This window comes from Rhinoderma darwinii, chromosome 2 (genome assembly GCF_050947455.1).
Source record: "Rhinoderma darwinii isolate aRhiDar2 chromosome 2, aRhiDar2.hap1, whole genome shotgun sequence".
Classification (NCBI taxonomy): domain Eukaryota; kingdom Metazoa; phylum Chordata; class Amphibia; order Anura; family Rhinodermatidae; genus Rhinoderma; species Rhinoderma darwinii.
This window is the reverse complement of record NC_134688.1, coordinates 313,996,968-314,021,375: the sequence shown is the minus strand read 5'-3', so window position 1 is coordinate 314,021,375 and position 24,408 is coordinate 313,996,968. Positions and strand designations below refer to the sequence as shown.

Here is a 24,408-nt window from a genome sequence, read left to right as displayed (position 1 = left end):
TAGGCCGAACCGAGATGTCCTTTTTCGGTACAACAATAAGGTTGGAGTAGAACCCCGAAACCTTTGGGTCGGAAATACTGGAATGACGACCTCTTGAAGGAGCAGAAAGTGGATTGCTTGAAAAAAACGCTGCCGCCTTGGAGGGGGACTGTGGAACAGCGGACTGAAAGGAACACTCTGGAGGAAGGCTGGTAAATTTGATCTTGTATCCGGAGGATACTACTTCCTGAACCCAAGCGCCTGAAAAGTGTGAGAGTCAGACTGGTTCCAAAAAGACGGAAGCCTAAAAAGGGAGCACAGTCAGGGACCGCTTGGAAGCAGTATCAGCAGACCAAACTTTAAGCCAAGGTGGATAGCAACGGAAGAGGCCCAAGCTACCAGATGGCCAGTGTCAAGGGCAGCCTCACACATGTGATAGATCCACCAGCTCCATCGGAGGAGGACCCCAGAATAGGACATGGCTGAGTTTTGCGCCCATTCAGTGATAGCTCTGCTACACAGAAAGAGGCAAAAATTGGGCATAGGGCATAGCCAGAGACCTCTAAAGTGGTTTTAGCAAAGGAGTCCACTCGGCGAGTCCACCATAGGCAGAGTGGTAACTTTGGCTAGAAGAGAAAAGGGAGGGTCCACTGCTGAAAACCTAATCTATTTGGAAGAGTTCCCTTCCTGAAAAGGATAGAAGACATCCAGATGAATAGAGAGAGAAAACTTCTTGTCTGGGTGTTTCCACAAGACAATACCTTCAAGTTCAGAAAGGGCTGGAAAGACCGCTTGGGAACACTAAGGCTGAAGAAAAGAAATGGAGTCAGTTGAAGGGAAGGCACAGAATTAGTGATCTGTAAGGTGTCACGGACAGCTCAAATAAGCACCTTCACAGAAGTGGAGATGGGGTAGATCACTTTGCAACTGAACCTCTTTAGGGGGAGAAGTAGTGGACCTAACCTCCGATGGTGGTGAGACAGAAAATGCAGGACATGAAAGAACATGAGGCGGGTGGACCTGGTCCGCTTTCGGGGTCTGCCACGAGAAGAAGACATGGGCGTAGAGTCCAGGTGACGACGGCCAGAACAAGAGTCCAAGGGAGGGCGATTAAGCATTACTCCCAATATCGACTGAGTGATGTTTGCTAAGTTATCAACAGTTCTGAAAAAGGAATGGGCCCATTCCAAATCCAGACCCACTATACCAGGCATGAGCAAATCTTGCGGTGGTGGAGCCACAGGTGTTTGGCCAGGAGGCTGGCATGCATTATATAAGGAAGAAAAGGGGAGACCATGTCAAACCTATGCCTCATCTTGTTGATGAAGATTTTAAAAAAAAGGTAAAGACTCTGCTGCATTAGCAGAAGTGTCTGCAACCTACGGACACTAAGCGAATACTGAATAGCTCAGTGTCTGTGGGCAGGGTATATCCGGTTAGGATGGGCCACTTTTTCATTTCTTAGCGTCAAGCCTCCTAATGGCAATAGCATATACCCACGGTCTACGTGCCCCAATTTAACGGAATTTTAAAATATTGTATGCAAGGCTCCTTTCAGATCACGTTTATGGTGTCCGTAGGGCTCCCTTAGCCCGACGGAGGTCAAATTAGAGTACTTTTGGCCTCTGTCAAGCTGGTATACGTCAGCTGGTTTTTTTAAGGATGGAATATCGTAGTAGACTACACTATTCCATCCTGCAGGATCCCGCAAAGAAGCTTTTCTTTTAACATGGGAACGTATGGGTGACAGATGCAACTGTATGGCATCCATCACAGGTATACTTTTAATCTAAGTTGGGAAGCTCCAGAGATTTAACTGTCCATAAATGGACAGTTAAGTCACTGGGGCTTACGTCACTGGGCCACAGGCAGTACAGTCTTCCCCAGAGCCGATGTCCCCGGGCAGAGAAAGCATCAAGAAGCACTGACCTATGGCCCTGGGGAAGCTTCTGACGTTACTGTCCATATATGGACAGTGACGACAGGAGCTTCCCTAGGGCCAGTGTCTCCTGGCAGAGGCAGCATCAGGAAGTGTCTGGTCTGCCCGGGGACTCCAGCCCTACAGAAGCACCTGATGTAACGGTCTCTGCTCTAACATACATGGACAGACACGTCAGTAGCTTCCCCAGGGCTGGAGAATAACTGGGTAGAGGATCAGGTCATGCTCTGCCTAGTGGGTGAGAGAGGGATTTGGCTGTTTGGGCCCACTGTATGCTTATATAGTGGGATACGTTGAAGAATTTAGTCGGAGGTATACTTCGGGAGTCCTCCCTGCGTATATCTACAATGAATTGCAATAAAGTGATATGAAGGGGGCGGCCTATGTCACGCCGCAGAAACGCCTTTATCAAAATAGCAGCATATAAGCAAGACAAAACCGCTTGTGTGAATACCGCCCAACAGGTCATGCAATGAGGATTTTTTTAATATTGCCCAGGTGATTCAATTAGTTTCACTAAACCAATAATCAGCATGTGTTTTCTAAATAGGAGACATGCCCTACCGATGGATCCTTGAACACTGGATTGGGAAACACTGGCCTCGATTATGCACTGTGTAATCCCTTCTTTCATCTAACTTCCTTCGCTTGTAGATTTTAAACCCTGGGAGGTCAGGGTCCTCTCCCCTTTTGTACCAGTCTGTCCTTCATTACCCCTTAATGATACGGCCAATTTTAATTTTTTTAATTTTTGTATTTTCCTCCCTGCCTTCCAAAAGCTATAACTTTCTTATTTTTTCGTCTACATAGACGTATAAGGGCTTGTTTTTTTGCGGTACAAGTTATAGTTTTTTTATGGGACCATTTAATGTACCATATAATGTACTGGAAAAATAATAATTTGTGGAGTGAAATGGGCAAAAAACAGCGATTGCGCCATTTTTACGGTGTTCATTGTGCTGTAAAAACTAGATGTTCACTTTATTCTGTGGGTTGATACGATTACAGCAATACCCCAAATGTTATGTTTTTTTGAATGTTTTACCACTTTTATAAATTAAAAAAACTTATTTTTTTATTATAAAAAAATTGGTGTCGCCATATTCTGAGAGCAATAACTTTTTTAGAGCTGAAAGGATGTCGGAGGGGGCCGCCCCCCACTTTCTAACTGCTTAGATGCTGTGGTCGCTATTGACCGCGGCATCTAAATGGTTAAACTGCCAGGAACGACCACCGGGCGATCATTGTTCCTGGACATTAGCACAGGGTGTCAGCTGTAATACACGGATAACGTAAGGAGCGGGTTCAATGTGTGAGCCCGATCCATATTTCACCCCCCCCCCTTGCACCAGGAAGTACCTGCGCATCAAGGAAGCTCATGTTTATTGTTCTTGTTTTTACTGTCCCATGCTATGTACTTAAACCTTTTTTCATATGTACAGCACACTAAAATGAATGGTGCTTTAAAATAAATTAAAGAAAATTTAAATTAAAAAAAAAAAAAGGATAATCTAAAAGGATCCAATCCAATTTTTTGTTGAACACATATGGCATTCACACATTTAAAGAGAACCTTTCACCTCCCCAAACATGTGCAGCATGTTATAGGGAGGGCTTCAAAAACCCTGTCTCACAAAAGAAAAAAAAAAAAAAAGAATAACTATCTCCGTTATTTACAGATCGGTGCCGTTATATTTGGCACCCAATATGTAAATAAGCCCCTGAACAGTCAGTGGGGCATTTCTAACTAACTAAAAGGCAAGGGGGTGTGATGTTTCCGCTCTGACACTGTACAATCAGCTGCAGACTGTGTCAGGGTGGCTTGCGGTGAGTTCCCTCCTGCAAGAACACGCACAGACTGTGTGTTCCTGCTGCAGATAGTGTGCACACACGGCCGTTCGCGCGCATATCGACGTCACCACTCCCGTCGCCACGGAACGAGGAGAAGAAGAGACCATGAGAAGCAGAGACAGTGAGCAGCAGAAGAGACGAGGAGGAGATCTACTGCGGTAGGAGTGTTGACGTCGATGTGCGTGCGAACGGCCGTGCGCGCATGCGTGTGGGAGCGTGTGGGAGCGCGTGGGCTCGCGCACACTATCTGCAGCACAAACACACAGTCTGTGTGTGTTCTCACGGGAGGGAACTCACCGCAAGCCGCCCTGACACTGTCCACAGCTGATTGGACAGTATCAGAGAGGAAACATCACGCCCCCTTGCCTTTTAGTTAGTTAGAAACGCCCCTCTGACTGTTCAGGGGCTTATTTACATATTGGGCGCCAAATATAAACGGCACCGATATGTAAATAACGGAGTTAGTTTTTTTGGTTTTTTTTGTGAGACAGTGTTTTTGAAGCCCTCCCTATAACATGCTGCACTAAGCTGCACATGTTTGGGGAGGTGAAAGGTTCTCTTTAACAGAAATCCCTGAGAATTGCCAAAGGAGTATAAATCACTAGTGGCATGATGAGGGGCACAGATAAACTTTGTTAGGTTATGCTCTCCTTGCTGTTTTAGGCAGGCCTATAGGAACACAATTCATACCCCCAAAGTGCTGCCTCATCGCTGCAGCAGAATCTCCAAATTACAAGATCTGGTAAGGGCAGTGTGCAGTGGCAAGAAGCAGTACCTCTTTCCTCACCAAACACAATGTGCCTGAGCTGCTTAGGCTTCGTGCACATAATCTGCGCTATTCATTCTGTCAAAACGACGGAACCCTTACACAACGGTGACAAACGAAAACCATTTGCACCGGATCCGTCACAATTGAAATCAATGGTGATGCAAACGCAAACCTATGGTCTCTGTTTGGATTCCGTTCATGGGTTCCCCCGACGGAAAGCTCAGACGGAACCCTTGAACGGAGTCCCGACGCAGATGTGAACGAAGCCTTAGACATCTCAGCTTCGTAGGCAACATAATGATCATAATGCAGAATTAAATATGCACCAAACAGTCATTACTGATAATTTTTATGATCGAGTAAGAAAATACATGTGAGGCGTAGTCATGATATTCGCTAAATATCTAAAAATTTTACAATTTTTCTTTTAGATAAGTGACCTTTAATCTGGCATCCAATAAACCAGAAATTTAAACTGTGTCACTGTGAAGACCTAGCCTAAGAAAAAAAAAACAATATAAAGATTATAGTAGCATGTCTTGTGCTAACATTTTATTTTCCCCTTTCTTCCTGGTTCTCTACTCTCAGGAGTATTATATACTTTTCTATGTTCATCTCATAATCCACACATGTACCAGTCTATGGCTAGTTTTTGACAACAGTAGAACACCTACATAATACATGTATTTTAATACCTGCAAATTAGGAGCACACTTTTTTCATCTAGAAGTACTCACCTTAAGAAAGTACCCTCTACTACCTGCAACCACTGCCCCTTTCTCTCCCTCAAAGCCATCCACCATAGTGACAAGATCCACATGGGAGTATTTCTTTCGTTGAGTACAATCCCCTGATAGTCGTTCCACTTTGTTATCCTTGTCCTAAAAAAAGAAGAAACAAAAAAATCAGATTGAAAAGTCAACTTTATCGAACAAATGTTAGTTAATAATAATAATTATAATAATCTTTATTTATATAACGCCAACATATTCCGCAGCACTTTACAATTCCGAGAATACATGTACAGACAATATCAGACATTACATAGTGACATAACTAGTTAACAATTCAAACATGAGGAGTGAGGGCCCAGCTCGCAAGAGCTTACAATCTATGAGGAAATAGGGAAGACACAAAATGTAAAAAGTGCTTGTAAAGTAAAATGGTCCAGCCATCTTTTATACATTTGGGGTAGTACACATAAAGCTGCATGAGTCGGTCACCAGCCAGCATCAGTTTATGACAGACATGAAGTGTATTAGGGTGCAAGGAGTGTGAGGGATACTGCTAAATGAGGGGGTCAAGTCCTCATGACTAATGTAAAAGGGGGCCAAGAAAAGGAGTCAGGCCTAGAACATTCCCCAATCGGTCTAAAAAGATGTGTTTTCAGGGCATGTTTAAAACTATGGATGTTGGGAATCAGATTGCCTGGGGTAGCGCATTCCAGAGAACTGGTGCAGCACGAGAAAAAACTTGGAGAGGGCAGTACGAGGTGCAGATTATGTTGGATGTTAATCTTCGGTCATTGGTTGGGTGGTAGACAAAGATGATGGAGGAGATGTAAGGAGGTGCAGCACTGTTTAGAGATTTGTGGGTGAGTGTAATAAGTTTAAAATTTTATTCTGAAAGGAATGGGCAACAAGTGCAGTGACTGGCACATGGTAGAGGAAATGGTGAAGCGGTTGGTCAAAAAGATGAGTCTGGCTGCTGCATTCAGGATAGATTGGAGAAGGAAGAGTTTAGTGAGTGGAGGACCATCAGGTAATGAGTTACAGTAGTCAAGACGAGCGTGAATCAGAGCGACAATGAGCGTTTTGGCTGTTTCCACAGTAAGAAAAGGGAGGATTCTGGAAATGTTTTTTAGGTGAAGGTGACAGGAGTGTGCAAGTGATTCAATGTGTGGCGTAAAGAAAACATAAAAAATAACCCCAAGACAGCGGGCGTGCTGCCTGGGAGTTATGGTAGTGCCACACACTGAGATGGAGACATCAGGTTTAAAAACGTTAGTAGATGGTGGAAAACACAAGGAGCTCAGTTTTAAAAATAATTACTTTCGGATAGAGAGAGGACATTATGTTAACTCTTTCATGACCAAGGGTCATTGATACCCCTGTGTCCAGGTCAAATTCTCCATTTCTGATATGCACTTCTTTACGATAATATCTTTGCAACCGCTTTGAATATCCTAACTATTTTTACTTTGCTTTTTACAAGACTTATGAGGCTTTAATTTTCTAGATTAGATTAATTCCGTGTTTTACATTTTTATTATGAGCAGACAAAATCACTGAAAATGCGGAAAAAAAACCTTTAATTCTTTTACATACTTATCTATATTATTTATCTCTGCGTGTAAATATACAGCGTGTTCCAAATTATTATGCACGTTGGATTTAAGTGTCAAACATTTAATTATTAGTTTTTCAATTAAACCAATGGATGGTATTGTGTCTTAGGGTATGTGCACACGTAGTGACCAAAAACGTCTGAAAATCCAGAGCTGTTTTCAAGGGAAAACAGACCCTGCTTTTCAGACGTTTTTTGACCAACTCGCATTTTTCGCGCCGTTTTTCGCGCCGTTTTTTACGTCCATTTTTGGAGCTGTTTTCATTGGAGTCTATGAGAAAACAGATCCAAAAACGTCCAAAGAAGTGTCTTGCACTTCTTTTGACGAGGCTGTATTTTTACGCGTCGTCGTTTGACAGCTGTCAAATGACGACGCGTAAATAACAGGTCGTCTGCACAGTACGTCGGCAAACCCATTCAAATGAATGGGCAGTTGTTTGCCGACGTATTGTAGCCCTATTTTCAGACGTAAAACGAGGCATAATACGCCTCGTTTCCGTCTGAAAATAGGTCGTGTGACCCCAGCCTCAGGGCTCTTTGGATCATTGTAATCAATCTCAGACACCTGTGATAATTAGTTTGCCAGGTGTGCCAAATCAAAGGAAAACTACTTAAGAAGGACGTACCACATTATTAAGCAGGCCACAGGTTTCAAGCAATATGGGAAAGAAAAAGGATCTCTCTGCTGCCGAAAAGCGTGAAATAGTGCAATACCTTGGACAAGGTATGAAAACATTGGATATTTCAAGAAAACTTATGCGTGATCATCGTACTGTGAAAAAAGATTTGTGGCCGATTCAAAGCACAGACGGGTTCGTTCAGATAAAGGCATAATGAGGAAGGTTTCTGCCAGACAAATTAATAGGATTAGGAGAGCAACTGCTAAAATGTCATTGCAAAGCAGCAAACAGGTATTTGAAGCCCCTGGTGCCCCTGGTGTCCCGCGAACCTCAAGGTGTAGTAGGATCCTCCAGAGGTTTGCAAGTGTGCATAAAGCTATTATTCGGCCACCCCTAAACAATGCTCACAAGCAGAAACGGTTGAGGTGGGCTCAGAAACACATGAAGACTAATTTTCAGACTGTGGTGTTTACTGATGAGTGCCGTGCAACCCTGGATGGTCCAGATGGATGGAGTAGTGGATGGTTGGTGAATGGCCACCATGTCCCAACAAGGCTGCAATGTCAGCAAGGAGGTGGCGGAGTAATGTTTTGGGCTGGAATCATGGGGAGAGAGCTGGTAGGCCCCTTTAGGGTCCCTGACGGTGTGAAAATGACCTCTGCAAAGTACGTAGAGTTTATGACTGACCACTTTCTTCTGTGGTACAAAAAGAAGAACCGTGCCTTCCGTAGCAAAATTATCTTCATGCATGACAATGCACCATCTCATGCTGCAAAGAATACCTCTGTGTCATTGGCTGCTATGGGCATAAAAGGAGAGAAAATCATGGTGTGGCCCCCATGTTCCCCTGACCTCAACCCTATTGAGAACCTTTGGAGCATCCTCAAGCAAAATATCTATGAGGGTGGGAGGCAGTTCACATCAAAACAGAAGATTTGGGAGGCTATTCTGACATCCTGCAAAGATATTCAAGCAGAAACTGTCCAAATACTCACAAATACAATGGATGAAAGAATTGTGAAGGTGATATCAAAGAAGGGGTCCTATGTTAACATGTAACTTGGCCTGTTAAGTTTCTTTTGATTGAAAAAGCTTTTGATTTCTGTAAATATGACCTCCTGATGCTGCAAATTCAACAAATTACCATTTTAGTTCTCTTTACAACCTTTAAAATGTTTTGATCTCTGTTGTGCATAATAATTTGAAAAAGTGCATTTTGAGTTTTTTACTTCTAAAAAAAAATATCTGTTATTAGGAGATTTGTTCAATAAAATTTGCATTATACTCCAACGGTTGATGGCTTGAAGATTATACTGACTGTCATTTGCATCGACTATTTAGGAAAATCAGCGAAAAATAAAATTTGCATAATAATTTGGAACGCGGTGTACATACATATATTTATATATACATACATAAGTTTAGTTTCAGCGCACTGTTAAGAGACAGGAGAAGGAATGTTATGAAGATTGAACTTAGCAGTAGAAAAGGGAAGACCGGGTTTAGGAGATGCCCCTTGCAGCTAAAAGCAGGAGAGTAGGCAGAGTCAGCAGATGGTTCAGTGATTTATGAGAGTGACTTTTGTGGTAAACAGTGGGTTAAAGGGAACCTGTCACCAGCATTTTAGCTATAAAGCCAGCAATACCTGGTGAAAGTGGGTGAAAAATCATTGTCATCTAAGCTATAAATATGTTCTAAGTAAGCTCTGTAGCTTTAGTATTCCGTTTTTCAGTGGTCCCACGCCATATGCAAATGAGCATAAAAGAGCCAAATCTTCATCTGAAAAGAGTCAGGTTTTCATTCCTCCAGCATCTCAGAGTGAACTCCATCTCCTTTTTTTTGATTGACAGCTCCTTAGCCAGTCAGGGCCGGACAGGTGGTGGCAGTGGGTGTGGTTAAGAAGCTGCATCCCAGAGGGAAAAATAAATTACCATAAAAGGCGGGAAAAGTTTAAACGACTATATTTACTGACAGAGGAGGACTTCAGGAAAGAAAAGAACAGGAATGAACTCTGGACAGCTGCGGCCATTGAGGGGTCCGGCGAGTTTAACAGGTAAGATGTTGATGACAGGATCTCTTTAAGATGGTTTAAGGTGTTTGATGAAAGTGAATAGTGCTTGGGTACTGTACATGGGTGAGGGTAGGAGAGAGGAACGGATGTGGATAGCATCCAAAGGCATAATAGGATGGTGTAAGCAAACAACAGTTACAATGATGAGTTAAGGGGGTTTTACACAGGACGATTATTGGGCAGACGAGCGTTCATTTAACACTCGTTGCCGATAATTTCCGTGTAAAAAGGGCAGCGATTAGCAGATGAATGAGCAAACGCTCGATCATCTGCTGGTCGTATAGTTTTAAAAAAGTTAAAGATTATCGTTGTCGGCAGCACGTCTGCCTGTGTTAACTGTGTAGACCAACATATGATGAAACGCATGCATTTTTCTCGCTTAACTCTCACTCTTAATATTAACCACTTCTTGAACAGACATTTTTACGTTTTAGCAATGTGCCAATTTAATAGCAAATTGTTGTTCCATTCCCCTGCCAACCTACATTTAGTTGTTCTTACTTTTCTCAGAACATACAGGGCTTCGAGATTGTATAATAAAATAAGTGATCTGATGGACAGGGAGAGGCATGGAGGGGTAAACTCTTCAGGACGTTTTAAAATATCCTTGCAGAGATAGGTGTGGACCACCAGGACGTTTATAGGCAGTCAGCAACTAGTCAAAGGGAATGTGTCGCAAATTGTAAAAAAAAATGTAAGTTACTTATTTTTATTATATTTCGTATGTTTTTTTGCTGTATTGTTTTTTTCTTCCTCATAGTGGGAAGTATTAAAAATTAAATAATAATTTGAAGTTTTCCTAATTTGGCCACCAGAGGGAGCACTTCCCAGAATTACAGCAGGCTGAATAAGGGAAAGCAACCTGACTCACAGCTGCTGTAAACGTGGGAGGGAATCTCACCCCTCTCCCTATTTTTGGATACAATCCAGGAAAAGGTCAAGACCAAAAAATGTCCAAACCGAAATGACAATGTTTTTCAAAAATACCAATCTTTAATTATCCCATTACAGGAAGGTAGCGAAACGCGCGTCGGGGTGTTTGGGGTGTTTCCTCGGATCAGAGACTGTCATCCATCAGTATGTCCACCATAGGTAAAACATCTTAAAGAGGCTCTGTCACCACATTATAAGTGCCCTATCTCCTACATAAGGAGATCGGCGCTGTAATGTAGGTGACAGTAATGCTTTTTATTTAAAAAAAACTATCTATTTTCACAACGTTAGGAGCGATTTTAGTTTATGCTAATGAGCTTTCTTAATGCCCAAGTGGGCGTATTTTTACTTTTGACCAAGTGGGCGTTGTACAGAGGAGTGTATGACGCTGACCAATCGGCATCATGCACTCCTCTCCATTCATTTACACTGCACTAGCGATATAGTTATATCACTATGTGCAGCTACATACACAAACCCTAACATTACTACAGTGTCCTGATAATGAATACACATGACCATCCAGCCTGGACGTCATGTGTACTCAGAATCCTGACACTTCTGACTCTTTTTTGTGAGATTCCGGCAAGTGAAAACAAATCTTGTTTAGCTCCGTAATCTCGCGAGATTTGGTTTCACTTGCCGGAATCTCACAAAAAAAAAAAAGAGAGTCAGAAGTGTCAGGATTCTGAGTACACATGACGTCCAGGCTGGATGGTCATGTGTATTCATTATCAGGACACTGTAGTAATGTTAGGGTTTGTGTATGTAGCTGCACATAGTGATATAACTATATCGCTAGTGCAGTGTAAATGAATGGAGAGGAGTGCATGATGCTGATTGGTCACTGATTGGTCAGCGTCATGCACTCCTCTGTACAACGCCCACTTGGTCAAAAGTAAAAGTACGCCCACTTGGGCATTAAGAAAGCTCATTAGCATAAACCAAAATCGCTCCTAACGTTGTGAAAAAAGATCGTTTTTTTAAATAAAAAGCATTACTGTCACCTACATTACAGCGCCGATCTCCTTATGTAGGAGATAGGGCACTTATAATGTGGTGACAGAGCCTCTTTAACATTGTTTCTGTCGTTATTGTGATAATTTTTGATGATCCTATGGTGCAATTTGAGAGACCATATTCTAGATATCTGGTCTCATGTACAAACATCTACTTCATGATTGGTCTTTTCTACTTTTCTATTGACTAATATCTTCATCATGTTATGGTGGAGTCTCCTGTCCGAGGTTGTCTTTTATTATATGTTTTTTAACCATTGTATGTAATTTTGGGTAAATAGTGGGGTGTTCCCGTAATGGGATAATAAAGATTGGTATTTTTTAAATACATTGTTGTCATTTCGGTTTGGATTTTTTTTTGTCCTTTCTGATGTTTTTTATGTCTTGACTAATTATTGAAAGCGTTGAATACATTTTTGGTGGATATAATCCAGGAAAAGGTGTCTTAAAATTGCTAAGCATTGTCCGGCTCCCATTTTGGGAGAGCTTTAAGGGTATGTTCACCCGCAAACGAAAAAACGTCTCAAAATACGGAGCTGTTTTCAAAGGAAAACAGCTCCTGATTTTCAGACATTTTTAAGCCACTCGCGATTTTCGCTGCGCTTTTTACATCCGTTTTTGGAGCTTTTTTCGATAGTCAATGAAAAACGGCTCCAAAAATGTCCCAAGAAGTGACCTGCACTTCTTTTTCGTGGCCATTTTTATACGCGTAAAGAAACGCTGCAAAAAACGATCCGTCGGAACAGAATGCCGTTTTCCCATTGAAATCAATGGGCAGATGTTTGGAGGCGTTCTGCTTCAGATTTTTCGGGCATTTACGGCCCAAAAAACGGCAGAAAATAGGCCGTGTGAACATACCCTTAGAATGCAGCTGGTGAACGCTATAGGACACACCAAAAGACTTAGGGCTTATTTAGACGAACGTATAATAGGTCCGTGCAACGCACGTGACTTTTACACGCCTCGCACGGACCTATGTTAGTCTATGGGGCCTTGCAGACTGTCCGTGAGTTTCACGCAGCGTGTGCCCGCTGCGTAAAACTCACGACATGTCCTATATTTGTGTGTTGTTCGCGCATCACGCACCCATTGAAGTCAATGGGAGCGTGAAAATCACGCGCAGCACTTCCGTGTTACGCGTGTGATTCGCGCAACAGCAGTAAAAAGTATGAATGAAAACAGAAAAGCACCATGTGCTTTAATGTTTACAAACATACACACAGAGTGTCATAATGTGTAATAATGGCGGCTGCGCGAAAATCACGCAGCCATGCATCATACGAGGGTGACACACGGAGCTGTTAAGTACCTTTTGCGCGCGGAAACCCCGCGTTTCTTGCGGGTGCCAAATGCACACGCTCGTGCAAATCCGGCTTAAGAATGATGAAAGTCAAGTGAATGACTTTTCAACTGACAGGTTCACATGGTGTGTATTTGACGTAGTTTTTGGCACATTTTCGTGCCAAAAACCGCATCAACAAACGCTTGATTACGCTTTTCATTTACATAATTGGTAAAGTGGGCTGTTCGTACATAGAGCGCGCTTTTTTACACACGCGTCTTTTAAAAACGCGTTGTGTACATAAAGTAGTGCCGAGTCAATTCCTTTGCACGTAAAACGTGCCAAATGTTCCCATAGTCAATGGGAGTCCTAATTATGCGCCAAAAAGTGCACACAAAATGCGTAAAAAAACATGCGAAAAAAGCGTCAAACGCTTGATTAAGCTTCCCATTTACATCAATGGGAAAGCGAGCCGTTAGCTTTTTACGCAAGTGTTTTTAAAAACCGTGTTGCATAAAAAAGAAGCGTTGGATCAATTCATTGGTGCATAAAATGTGCCAAATGATCCCAGAGTCAGTGGGAGTCCTAACTACGCGCCCAAAAGCACACACAAAAACTGCAAAAAAATAAAAAACCACTAATAAAAAAAGAAATTGTGCATGGCTCCATAGAAATGCATGGGTCAGTGTGCTATCCGTTAAAAAAAAACTGATAGCACACTGAAGCATTTCATAGTGGTGGGAAGGTAAATTCGACACAATGTCACGGAGTTCATTGTCGAGCCACTTGTTGCACTTCTCCGTGAGATTTCCCACACCAGAGACAATAGGCCTACCTCGGGGGTTCACAAGATTTTTGTGGACCTTGGGGAGCATATAGAAGGTGGAAACCCTAGGGTCCTTAACGGATAGAAAACTTTTTTCATTGAGGGTGATCGCTCCTAATGTGAGAGCTTCTGAAATCATTGTATTATATTCAATCAAGAATTGAGCTCTCGGATCCCCCCATAATGGTTTATAGCACTGTTTGTCAAGTAACGGCCTCTTTGCTTCACGTATATATTGATCCTTGGGCCAGATAACAATGTTGCCCCCCTTATCCGATTGTTTAAAGACAACGTCTTGCCATAATCGGAGTTGTTGTAATGCCTGACGTTCCACTTCAGTGGTATTATTCTCTATTCGATGATATGGGAGTGACAAAATATCTTGACTCACCAGTTGTGTATTGTTTGGCGTGCCCTTTCGGCTTGGGATATGTGGGTAAAACGATCAGAGCACTCAAAATACGTATTGGAGAACACATCAGGAAAATTGTCAATTATGATAAAACTGAGAAAGAATGCAAATTCCAAAAGAAACTATTTTCATCTACTCCAATTGCCAAACATTTTAACCCCTTAACGCTCAGTGACGTACTATTACGTCATGGAAAGCGCCCTGTTCGCGCTCCATGACGGAATAGTAAGTCTCGGGAGTAATGGCCGTTTCGGCCGTCCTCCCGACACATACAGGAGCTGTGACAGCTGCTGTCTCGTACAGCGGCTGTCACAGCTCCTACAGCGGGGACCGATCGCTGTGTCCCCGCTGATTAACCCCTTAAAAGCCGCGTTCTATAGAGATCGCGGCTTTTTAGGGGTTAAGCTGCCATCGCCGGCCTGCTACACAATAGCGGCCGGAGATGGTGACTATGGCAACCGGACACCAAACAATGGCGTCCGGCTATGCCATAGACGGAAGCCTAGTGGGTCCTGACAACGTCAGGACCCACTATGCTTGCTGTCAGTGAGTAGCCGACAGTTCTAATACACTGCACTACGCATGTAGTGCAGTGTATTAGAATAGCGATCAGGGCCTCCTGCCCTCAAGTCCCCTAGTGGGACAAAGTAAAAAAGTAAAAAAAAAAAAAGATGTGTAAAAATAAGAAAATAAAAGATTTAAAAGTATTAAAAGTAAAAATCCCCCATTTCCCTTATCAGTCCTTTATTATTAATAAAAATATATAAACAAACAAATAAACTATACATAATTGGTATCGCCGCGTCCGTAACGGCCTGAACTACAAAATTATTTTATAATTTATCCCGCGCGGTGAACGCCGTAAAAGAAAATAATAATAAACCGTACCGCAATCACAATTGTTTGGTCACTTCACCTCGCAAAAAATGGAATAAAAAGAGATCAAAAAGTAGCATGTACCTAAAAATGGTACTGATGGAAACTACAGTTCGTTACGCAAAAAATAAGTCCTCGCACGGCTTTATTGATGGAAAAATAAAAACATTATGGCACTTAGAATAACGTAACACCAAAAGTGAGTGATTTATTACAAAACGTATTTTATTGTGCAAACGCCATAAGACGTAAAAAAAAAAACTATAAACATCTGGTATCGCCGTAATCGTATCGCCCCGCAGAATAAAGTGAATATGTCATTTATAGCGCACGGTGAACGCTGTAAAAAAAATAGAATAAAAAAGCAATAGTAGAATTGCTGTTTTTTAGTCACCACGCCACCTAAAAATAGAATAAAAACTGATCAAAAAGCTGCATGCACCCCATGAAAACTACAAAGAATTCCTCAAGGGGTTTAGTGTCCAAAATGGGGTCACTTTTGGGGGGTTTCCAATGTTTTGGCACCACAAGACCTCTTCAAACCGGACATGGTGCCTAATAAAAAAAGAGGTCTCATAATCCACTGGGTGCTCCTTTGCTTCGGAGGCCGGCGCTTCAGTCCATTACCGCACTAGGGCCACATGTGGGATATTTCTCTAAACTGCAGAATCTCGGCAATACGTATTAAGTTGCGTTTCTCTGATAAATCCTTGTGTTGTAAAAAAAGTGGTATAAAGAGGATTTTCTGACAAAAAAAAAAAAAAATGTACATTTCACACCTACTTTGCTCTAAATTTCTGTGAAACACCTAAAGGGTTCATAAACTTTCTAAATGCTGTTGTGAATACTTTGAGGGGTCTAGTTTCTAAAATGGGGTGTTTGATAGAGGTTTCTAATATATGGGCCCCTCAAAGCAACTTCAGAACTAAACTGGAACCTAAAAAAATAAATAAATGAGGCAATACTTCGCTTCTTACATTATACTGATAATGAGCCGTGCCCACCCCGAGGTGACCTCAGTTTTGACCGTTTGTATAAACGGAGACCCCTATTAGACCGTTTCAGTGCCCGGTTTTACCGAGCATTCACCCCCGAGACGTGTATTTCTATTGATGAGTCCCTGGTACATTTTAAAGGGAGGGTTCAATTCCGCGAGTACCTGCCGGGTAAGAGGGCAAGGTATGGCGTGAAGATGTATAAGCTGTGCGAGAGTGCATCAGGGTATACCTACAAATTTAGGATATATGAAGGAAAGGCCACCCCCAAACCAGACTGCATCCTGGACTACAATAGGTACATGGGAGGGATGGACTTGTCAGAGCAAATTCTGAAGCCCTACAGCGCCATGCGGTGTGGTATAAGAAGCTGGCCGGGCACATCATACAGATGGCTTTGTACAATGCGTACGTGCTACGTCGATGTGCAGGCCAGACGGGAACTTTCCTGGAATTTCAAGAGGTGATTATTAAGAACCTAATCTTTAGGGACCAAGAAGGGGGGGCACCCAGTACTTCTGGAAGCGGGGCCACGCGCATCGTACCAGGGCAACACTTTCCAGGAGAAGTTCCCCAAACTGGCAAGAAGGGAAAAAGTCAATAGAGGTGCAAAGTCTGCTATAAAGGGATGACACAATATACCAATGTGACCCGTGTCCCGAATAACCAGATCTCTGTATGAAAGAGTGTTTTAAAATTTATCATACATCCCTTGGTTTATAATTTACCCCAATTTTACTAAACCTGACGCCCCCCGCAACAGCTTATCCCCCCTAGTCTTTCCCCTCTGAGCCCTGCTGTGTGCCCAGGTAGCTGATAACAGCCACATGTAGGGTATTGCCGTACCCAGGAGAACCCACATTACAGTTTATGGGGTGTAGGTCTCCGGTCAAAATGCTCACTACACCTCTAGATGAATGCCTTAAGGGTGTAGTTTTTAAAACGGGGTCACTTCTTGCGGGTTTCAACTGTACTGGTACCTCAGGTGCTTCTGCATACATGACTTCGCACTAGAAAATCCCCAGTAGGCCAAATGGTGGTCCTTTCCTTCTGAGCCCTCCCATGGGCCCAAAGGGCAGTTTATCACCACAAATGGGGTATTGCTGCACTCAGAACAAATTGCGCAACAGAATGGGGTATTTTGTTTCTTGTGAAAATAAGAAATTTTCAGCCAAAACGACATATTATTTGAAAAAAATAATTTTGTTATCATTCCCAGCCCAATTCAAATAAGTTCTGTGAAAAAACTATGGGGTCAAAATGGTCACAACACCCATAAATGAATTCCTTGAGGGGTGTAGTTTCCAAAATGGGGTCACTTCTGGTGGGTTTCCATTGCTTTGATAACTCTGGGTCTCTGCAAATGCGACATGGCACCCGAAAACCAATCCAGCAAAATCTGGACTCCAACAAACACATAGCGCTTCTTTCCTTCTGAGGCCTCCCATGAGCCCAAACGGCAGTTTATCACCACAAATGGGGTATTGCCACACTAAGTACAAATTGGGCAACAAAATGGAGTATTTTGTTCCCTGTGAAAATAAGAATTTTTCATAAAAAATTACATCTTATTGGAAAAAATGAATTTTTTTTTAATGTCACAGCCCAATTGAAATAGGTGTTGTGAAAAAACTGTCCTGTCAAAATGCTAACAACAACCATAAATGAATTTCTTGAGGGGTGTAGTTTCCAAAATGGGGTCACTTCTGGTGGGTTTCCATTGCTTTGATACCTCTGAGGCTCTGCAAATGCGACATGGCACCCGAAAACCAATCCAGCAAAGTCTGGACTCCAACAAACACATAGCGCTCCTTTCCTTCTGAGCCCTCCCATGAGCCCAAACGGCAGTTTATCACCACAAATGGGGTATTGCCACACTAAGGACAAATTGGGCAACAAAATGGGGTATTTTATTCCCTGTGAAAATAAGAAATTTTGATCACAAATGACATTTTATTGGAAAAAATGACATTTTTTTCATTTCACAGCCCAATTCAAATACGTGCTGTGAAAAAACGGTGTGGTCAAAATTGTAACAACAACCATAAATGATTTCCTTGAGGGGTGTAGTTTCCAAAATGGGGTCACTATTGGGGGATTTATACTGTTTTGGCACCTCAACACCTCTTCAAACCTGGCATGCTGCCTAAAATATATTCTAATAAAAAAGGACTCAAAATACACTAGGTGCTTTTTTGAATCTAGGGCTTGTGTTTTATTCCACGAGCGCAGTAGAGCCACATGCGGGACATTTCTAAAAACTGCAGAATCTGGACAATACATATTTAGTAGTGTTTCTCTGGTAAAACCTTTGTTACAGAAAAAAAAATGAATAAAATTGAAATTCAGCAAGAAAAATATGAAATGTTAAATACTTTTGTGTCAAAAAAGACAAAAGTATAATAGGTATGATACCTTTATTGGCTAACCATAAAAGTTAGAACTTTTATGGTTAGCCAATAAAGGTATCATACCTATTATACTTTTGTCTTTTTTGACACAAAAGTATTTAACATTTCATATTGTCTCTGGCTAACACGGTACTACACTATTTTTTACTGTAGCAAGAAAAATGAAATTTGCAAATTTCACCTCCACTTTGCTTTAATTCCTGTGAAATGCCTGAAGGGTTAAAAAACTTTCTAAATGCTGTTTTGAATACTTTGAGGGGTCTAGTTTTTTAAATGGTGTTTTATCAGGGTTTCTAATACATAGGCCCCTCAAAGCCACTTCAGAACTGAAAAGGTACCTTAAAAAAAAGGCTTTTGAAATTTTCTTAAAAATATGAGAAATTGTTGTTTATGTTCTAAGCCTTGTAACGTCCAAGAAAAATAAAAGAATGTTCAAAAAACGATGCCAATCTAAAGTAGACATATGGGAAATGTGAACTAGTAACTATTTTGGGTGTTATAACCGTCTGTTTTACAAGCAGATGCATTTAAATTCTGAAAAATGCTATTTTTTCTACATTTTCTCTACATTTTGCAATTTTTCACCAATAAAAACGGAATATATCGACCACATTTTACCACGAACATGAAGCCCAATGTGTCACGAGAAAACAATCTCAGAATCGCTTGGGTGGGTTTTACGCATTCTGACGTTATTACCACATAAAGTGAAATATGTCAGATTTGAAAAATGGGCTCTGAGCCTTAAGGCCAAAACTAGGCTGCGTCCTTAAGGGGTTAAAGAGAGACATAATCTGGAATGGCAGACCTTGAAAGGTTGGGCCATTTGTAAACTCAATATGGGGATTAGAGGGGGCAACCTTGATGAGGCCCTTTTGAGGAGAGCAAGTGAGTGGATATTCCGTATGAATTCCGTCAAACCATTTGGCATAAACGACTATTTCAATTTTGGTTGCTTCCTTTGAACCTGGAACTAACCAGGATTTTTGATAAGGAAGATCTCTGATTGTTAGTCTACTGAGCTTGATACCCCAAATTTCTGTCTCTGGTATACATGCTGTGTGATCAACATGACTCAGTATTGTTGATCTACGAGTTTACCTTGACTTGATATGGTTATACCCATTGACAGTAGTTTTTTTTGTACAACCCAGTAGATTGAGAATGTTCTGGTTTCGTTCATGGCGATGAGTGATTGATTGATTGATTGATTGTCATTGAATTTGCCATTAACAAAATTATCAATGGACTATATGCATGCAATATGTATTAGTATTGTGCAGGGACGGACATTTATATCTCTACCTGGTCAAGCCAATACAGTGATAATAGTTTGTCACGTATATCCCTTCTCCGTTTTCCCCATTTTTCTCTCCCCCCTTTTTTCCACATGGTTACTACATTTACATTTTAAAAAAAATATATATATATATATTTTTTTTTACTCTGCAGGACAATGCTACATGTGTACTTCAATTGTATAGCATTGTGTCCAGTGTCCGGATATAACTTCAATCTGAACTTTTTGTTATAATTTGATAGATGTTGAGCTTGGGCAATGTTATTTTAACATGGATACATTCCTGGAATTAGCCGGAAGTATCACGTTGCACTGCTATTTTGTTTCCACTCTTAAACTGTTTTGATTGGTTACCATTCCTGTCAATCAGGAATTTTTAGCATATCTAGTCTCTGATTCTGATTCTGGCGGTTGCCACCCTTGGAAGAAGCCGGAAGTACCGGCGAAACGCACGTCGGGTGTCTTTTTAATATCACTGTCAATGTTAGATGTCCATGATTTGCTCCGTACTGCCTACTAGCAGTTCTATTTAATCAATCAATTTGCAGAATATCTGCTCTAGTTAGGTATAACAGCACGCTGATGCTGCGTGCTGGGCCACTCATAGTTTACTATGCACGGGGGGGGGGGGGGGGGAGCTGAGCTGTGTCTGAGGTAAGCTCGTACTCAGACAGCTGACAGCGGCTCACCTCCCTTCAGCCCTCCCACGTATATGTGACTGACCAGGCAGCTCAATTTGTATAATAAACAATCTATCTATCTATCTATCCATCTATCAAACTTTAGCCTGCTCGAAGATGCTTGACAAAACAGTCACCACACCGTAGGCAGAATATAAAATGATAGAATGCTTTACCTTCCCCTACACTAAGCTTCTCTGCGGGAGAGATGGGAGTGGGGAGTACTTGGGAGTAGAAAAATTGTTCAACGGTTCCCCTTGGCCTTATACATACAACCGTAGACTTCGTCCGTAATTGCAGAGCGTAATTACGGGCCCATTTATTTCTATTGACCACGGACAAATTCTCGTATATTTGCAGGAAGGTGTCTTGGCCGAAGAAAGCCTCCACAAAAGATAGGACATGTCCTATATTTTGCTTTTTACGGACCGTGCTCCTATACTTTATATGGGAACACGGGCCGAAAATGAGGGTAGCTGTCCGAGGCCCGTGATTACTGGCAAGGCCGTGTGCATGAGGCTTAAGATAGTCTTGTGCATTGATCTCGTATGGAGGCCCACAGAGTCCCTGTTGCTCCAAACTACAGAGCCGTAAGCACTATATGTGCCACCATATAGTGCTTCCATATGGTGCCAAATTGCGGAGATGTATCTCCCTAGACACGATGCTTCAAGGGGAGAATAGCTCCATGCTGTGTCTGATAAATCATGGCACGCCAGCAGAAATCAGAGACTTTTGGAGGTACAGAAGACTCCATACCCTTCTGGTTGTACAGCGTGTGCTGGAGCCCTGAAGGAACTTTAATTGTGGCCATATTGGTTGTCATGCACCTTTACAAAAACACATATGACTAAGAAATATCTGAATAGGATGTTAAAAGGGGTTGTACAGGATTAGGAAAACATGGCAGCTTTCTGCCAAAAACAGCACCACACCTGTCAACAGGTTGTGTGTGGTATTGCAGCTCAACCTCATTTACTTCAATAAAACTGAGCTGCAATACCTGACACAACCCATATAGAGGTGTGGTGCTGTTTCTGGAAAAAAGCAGCCATGTTTTTCTAATCCTGGACAACCTCTTTAACATCTTGATTAAAGATGACGACTTAGATTTAGTGGTGGTTTTAGTTTTTTATTTTAGGGTTAAATCCTCTTTAATATATTTTGCACTTTGTACCGCTTTATGTTGTCCTAACCACATGTCTACAATGACTCTTTCTCTTCTCTGTTCTTTAGGTCAATGGTGGGATCCGACTTTGAATAAAATTCTTGAAACAATATTTCCCATTGGGACCGTAAACTATTCGCGTGACTCTTCGAATGTTAATATATAGAGACTGTTATTTATATGTGAAGTTGTAGAGATATGTTTGCAGGTGGCGGACTCTGCCATTTGTATTTAGGAGGGTAATATGTTTGGTTAAATCAGTATTTTCGGTATGTTGAGGGGTGAACGGTAAGCCCCTATTTATTCGGCTTTGTATTTACTATGTACTCTTTGATTCCAACTCAGGAGGACCACAAATCCACCTCAAGAGAAGGTCTATTGTAAACTGAAATCCCTATCCCTTTCTATGATCTGAATAGACACTGTTTGCAGAGAGCTTTCTCTCGCTCCGGGCTACATAGAGGACTGAATCTCGCAGCCGTATTCTTTCTACTAATGGATCCGAGAGTAAATAGACCCAGACAGACCCTGCATAGCGCAAAAAGCAAAGAAAATCTCAAAATAATATAGACATCAAAAAGCCTTTTTGTGGCTTAGTACCTCAGTGACAGAGATGGGCCATTGCATTGGTTCTCAGATTATAGTAAGTGCACTGTGACCTATTAACCTTGTCATTGAGGCATCTTATCTGCCCGCCAATTCCGCACCACTCAACAAAACCATATTTTTTAGAGTCAAATTTTGATAATTTACTACTACCTCTAGAGATACTACCAATAGTAGCTCCTCTACTGGACTAGGATAGACTATGGCCCACCAGCTACAACTACTTGTACCAACATGCACTTCCAGTCAGGGATCTATGTTAGTCCATACAGTTAAAAAACCAAGGATTGCATACTTATGGCCCATATAGTCACCCCACAAGCCTGGCCATAGACATTATATAGTTCTTGGCCTAATGATCATTCGGCCAACAGCTATTCCTCCTGATCCCCCCACACACACATGCATGCTCAACTCGGCTTGAGAGTGCATGTAATCTGAATGGGGAGGGGGGAGTAAAGGCCCTTTTATAGGCCGGTGAAGCGACGTTGATCGACACTCGTTTGCTCCGATCGCACGGAGCTATGGATGGGGACGAGCGGTTGTTACTTCGATCGCTCGTCCCCTTACATTATTATCATGTCGGCAGCGTGTCTACACAGGGAGTGTTTACACCGGGAGATGTGCTGCCGACAACGATAATATTTCACTTTTTTAAAACGACACGACCAGCAGATTATCGAGCATTTGCTCGTTAATCTGCTGATCGTTCCCCTATTTACACAGGGCAATTATTGGCAACGAGCGTTATATGAACGCTCATCTGCACGATAATCGCCCAGTATAAAACCCACTTAAGTCGCTGCCAGACACTTCTGGCATCGGCTTATCTCCCTTGAGAACAAAAGGATCGGGCTCGATCCTTCTCCCTCCTGACATCTGCCGTTGGGAGAGTCGGGAAGCCTCCATACATATTAGATGGCCAGTCAAGCCTCCCGAAATCATCAGGTTCGTCCAACACTAATCTAATGTGTATGGCCACCTTGAGGGTATGTGCACACAATAACTGGCTTTTACGTCTGAAATTACAGACTGTTTTCAGGAGAAAACAGCTCCGTAATTTCAGACGTAACTGCTCCTCCTCGCATTTTGCGAGGCGTCATTGACACCCGTAATCTTGAGCTGTTCTTCATTGAATTCAATGAAAAACGGCTCAAATTACGTTTCAAAGAAGTGTCCTTCACTTCTTTGACGAGACAGTCATTTTACGCGTCGTCGTTCGACAGCTGTCAAACGACGACGCGTAAATGACAGGTCGTCTGCACAGTACGTCGGCAAACCCATTCAAATTAATGGGCAGATGTTTGCCGACCTATTGTAGCCCTATTTTCAGACGTAAAACGAGGCATAATACGCCTCGTTTACGTCTAAAAATAGGTCGTGTGAACCCAGCCTAACTCTACTGAGCTTGAACATTCTATGTCCCACGAGCTAACCCTACTTTTCCCAAAATACACTGCCGAACACAGACCTTTTGCTTTAAAATATAACCACTGATTGCCTACTTATGGCCTATACAGTCACCCCACATATGCAATACTCAAGTGTCTTACTCTACTGATCTTGAACATTTCATGTCCCCCATCTAAAACTACTTTTCCTAACATCTACCGCCAGTCAGGGACCTACACTGATCCATATAGTAACATTTTTTTTATCAATTTTGCCGATCTATGACCCACACACCCTGGTTATGTAATACAGTGCTTGACTCTACTGGGATTTTTATAACCTATGTTGACTAGCTACAGCTGCTTTTCCCAACATACACCATCTGTCACGGATATATGGTTAGAAAAACCACCCATGGTTGCCCATACGGTCACACTAGTCTTACAATACTCAAGTGCCTCTACTGGACCTGGGCAATCCATGTCTCACCAGCTCTCACTTGTCCCTTCACGCACTACCAACCAATGACCCAGGCTGGTCCATATAGCTATAAAACGAGCAATGGTTGGCAACCAATGGCCCATACAGTCACCCCGGTTATCCAATATTTATACATATCTACCTCCATTTGCTAACTAATATTTAATATGGAGTCGCTCCAGAATTCTTTGTAATTTTTTAGTCAAAGCACTGTTACTTGGAAATCCTCGTGATATATATGCATTTTTTTCCTCATTTTATATATATGTATTTGCATCGAAACGTGTAAGTTATTTGTCCAGTTACCTATAAAGCCACAATGCACAGATGGACTTCCTTTTATTTCTAAGAATGTAGAAATCCATGAATCATGGAAACTGTCTGACACCGGAGCCAATCACTCTATGTAAATAGAAAGAAGAACATGAACCGAGGACCCTCACTTACCTGGCG

At 42.0% G+C, this 24,408-nt stretch overlaps 1 protein-coding gene and 1 long non-coding RNA gene across 3 annotated transcripts in view; one reads left to right on the top strand and one right to left on the bottom strand.

Annotated features, from left to right (window-relative positions):
• Positions 1 to 24,408, bottom strand: part of SARS1 (seryl-tRNA synthetase 1) — a 193,354-nt gene that overhangs the window by 115,521 nt on the left and 53,425 nt on the right. For both annotated transcript variants that reach the window (XM_075853538.1, XM_075853537.1), the window contains one exon: positions 5,276 to 5,419. In XM_075853538.1, coding sequence (XP_075709653.1) covers positions 5,276 to 5,419 — 144 coding nt within the window. The remainder of the gene's footprint in view (positions 1 to 5,275; positions 5,420 to 24,408) is intronic.
• Positions 4,269 to 22,574, top strand: LOC142743125 (uncharacterized). The gene is made up of 4 exons (XR_012881500.1): positions 4,269 to 4,511; positions 9,355 to 9,557; positions 10,086 to 10,269; positions 21,546 to 22,574. It is a non-coding gene; the product is annotated as an uncharacterized LOC142743125 (long non-coding RNA).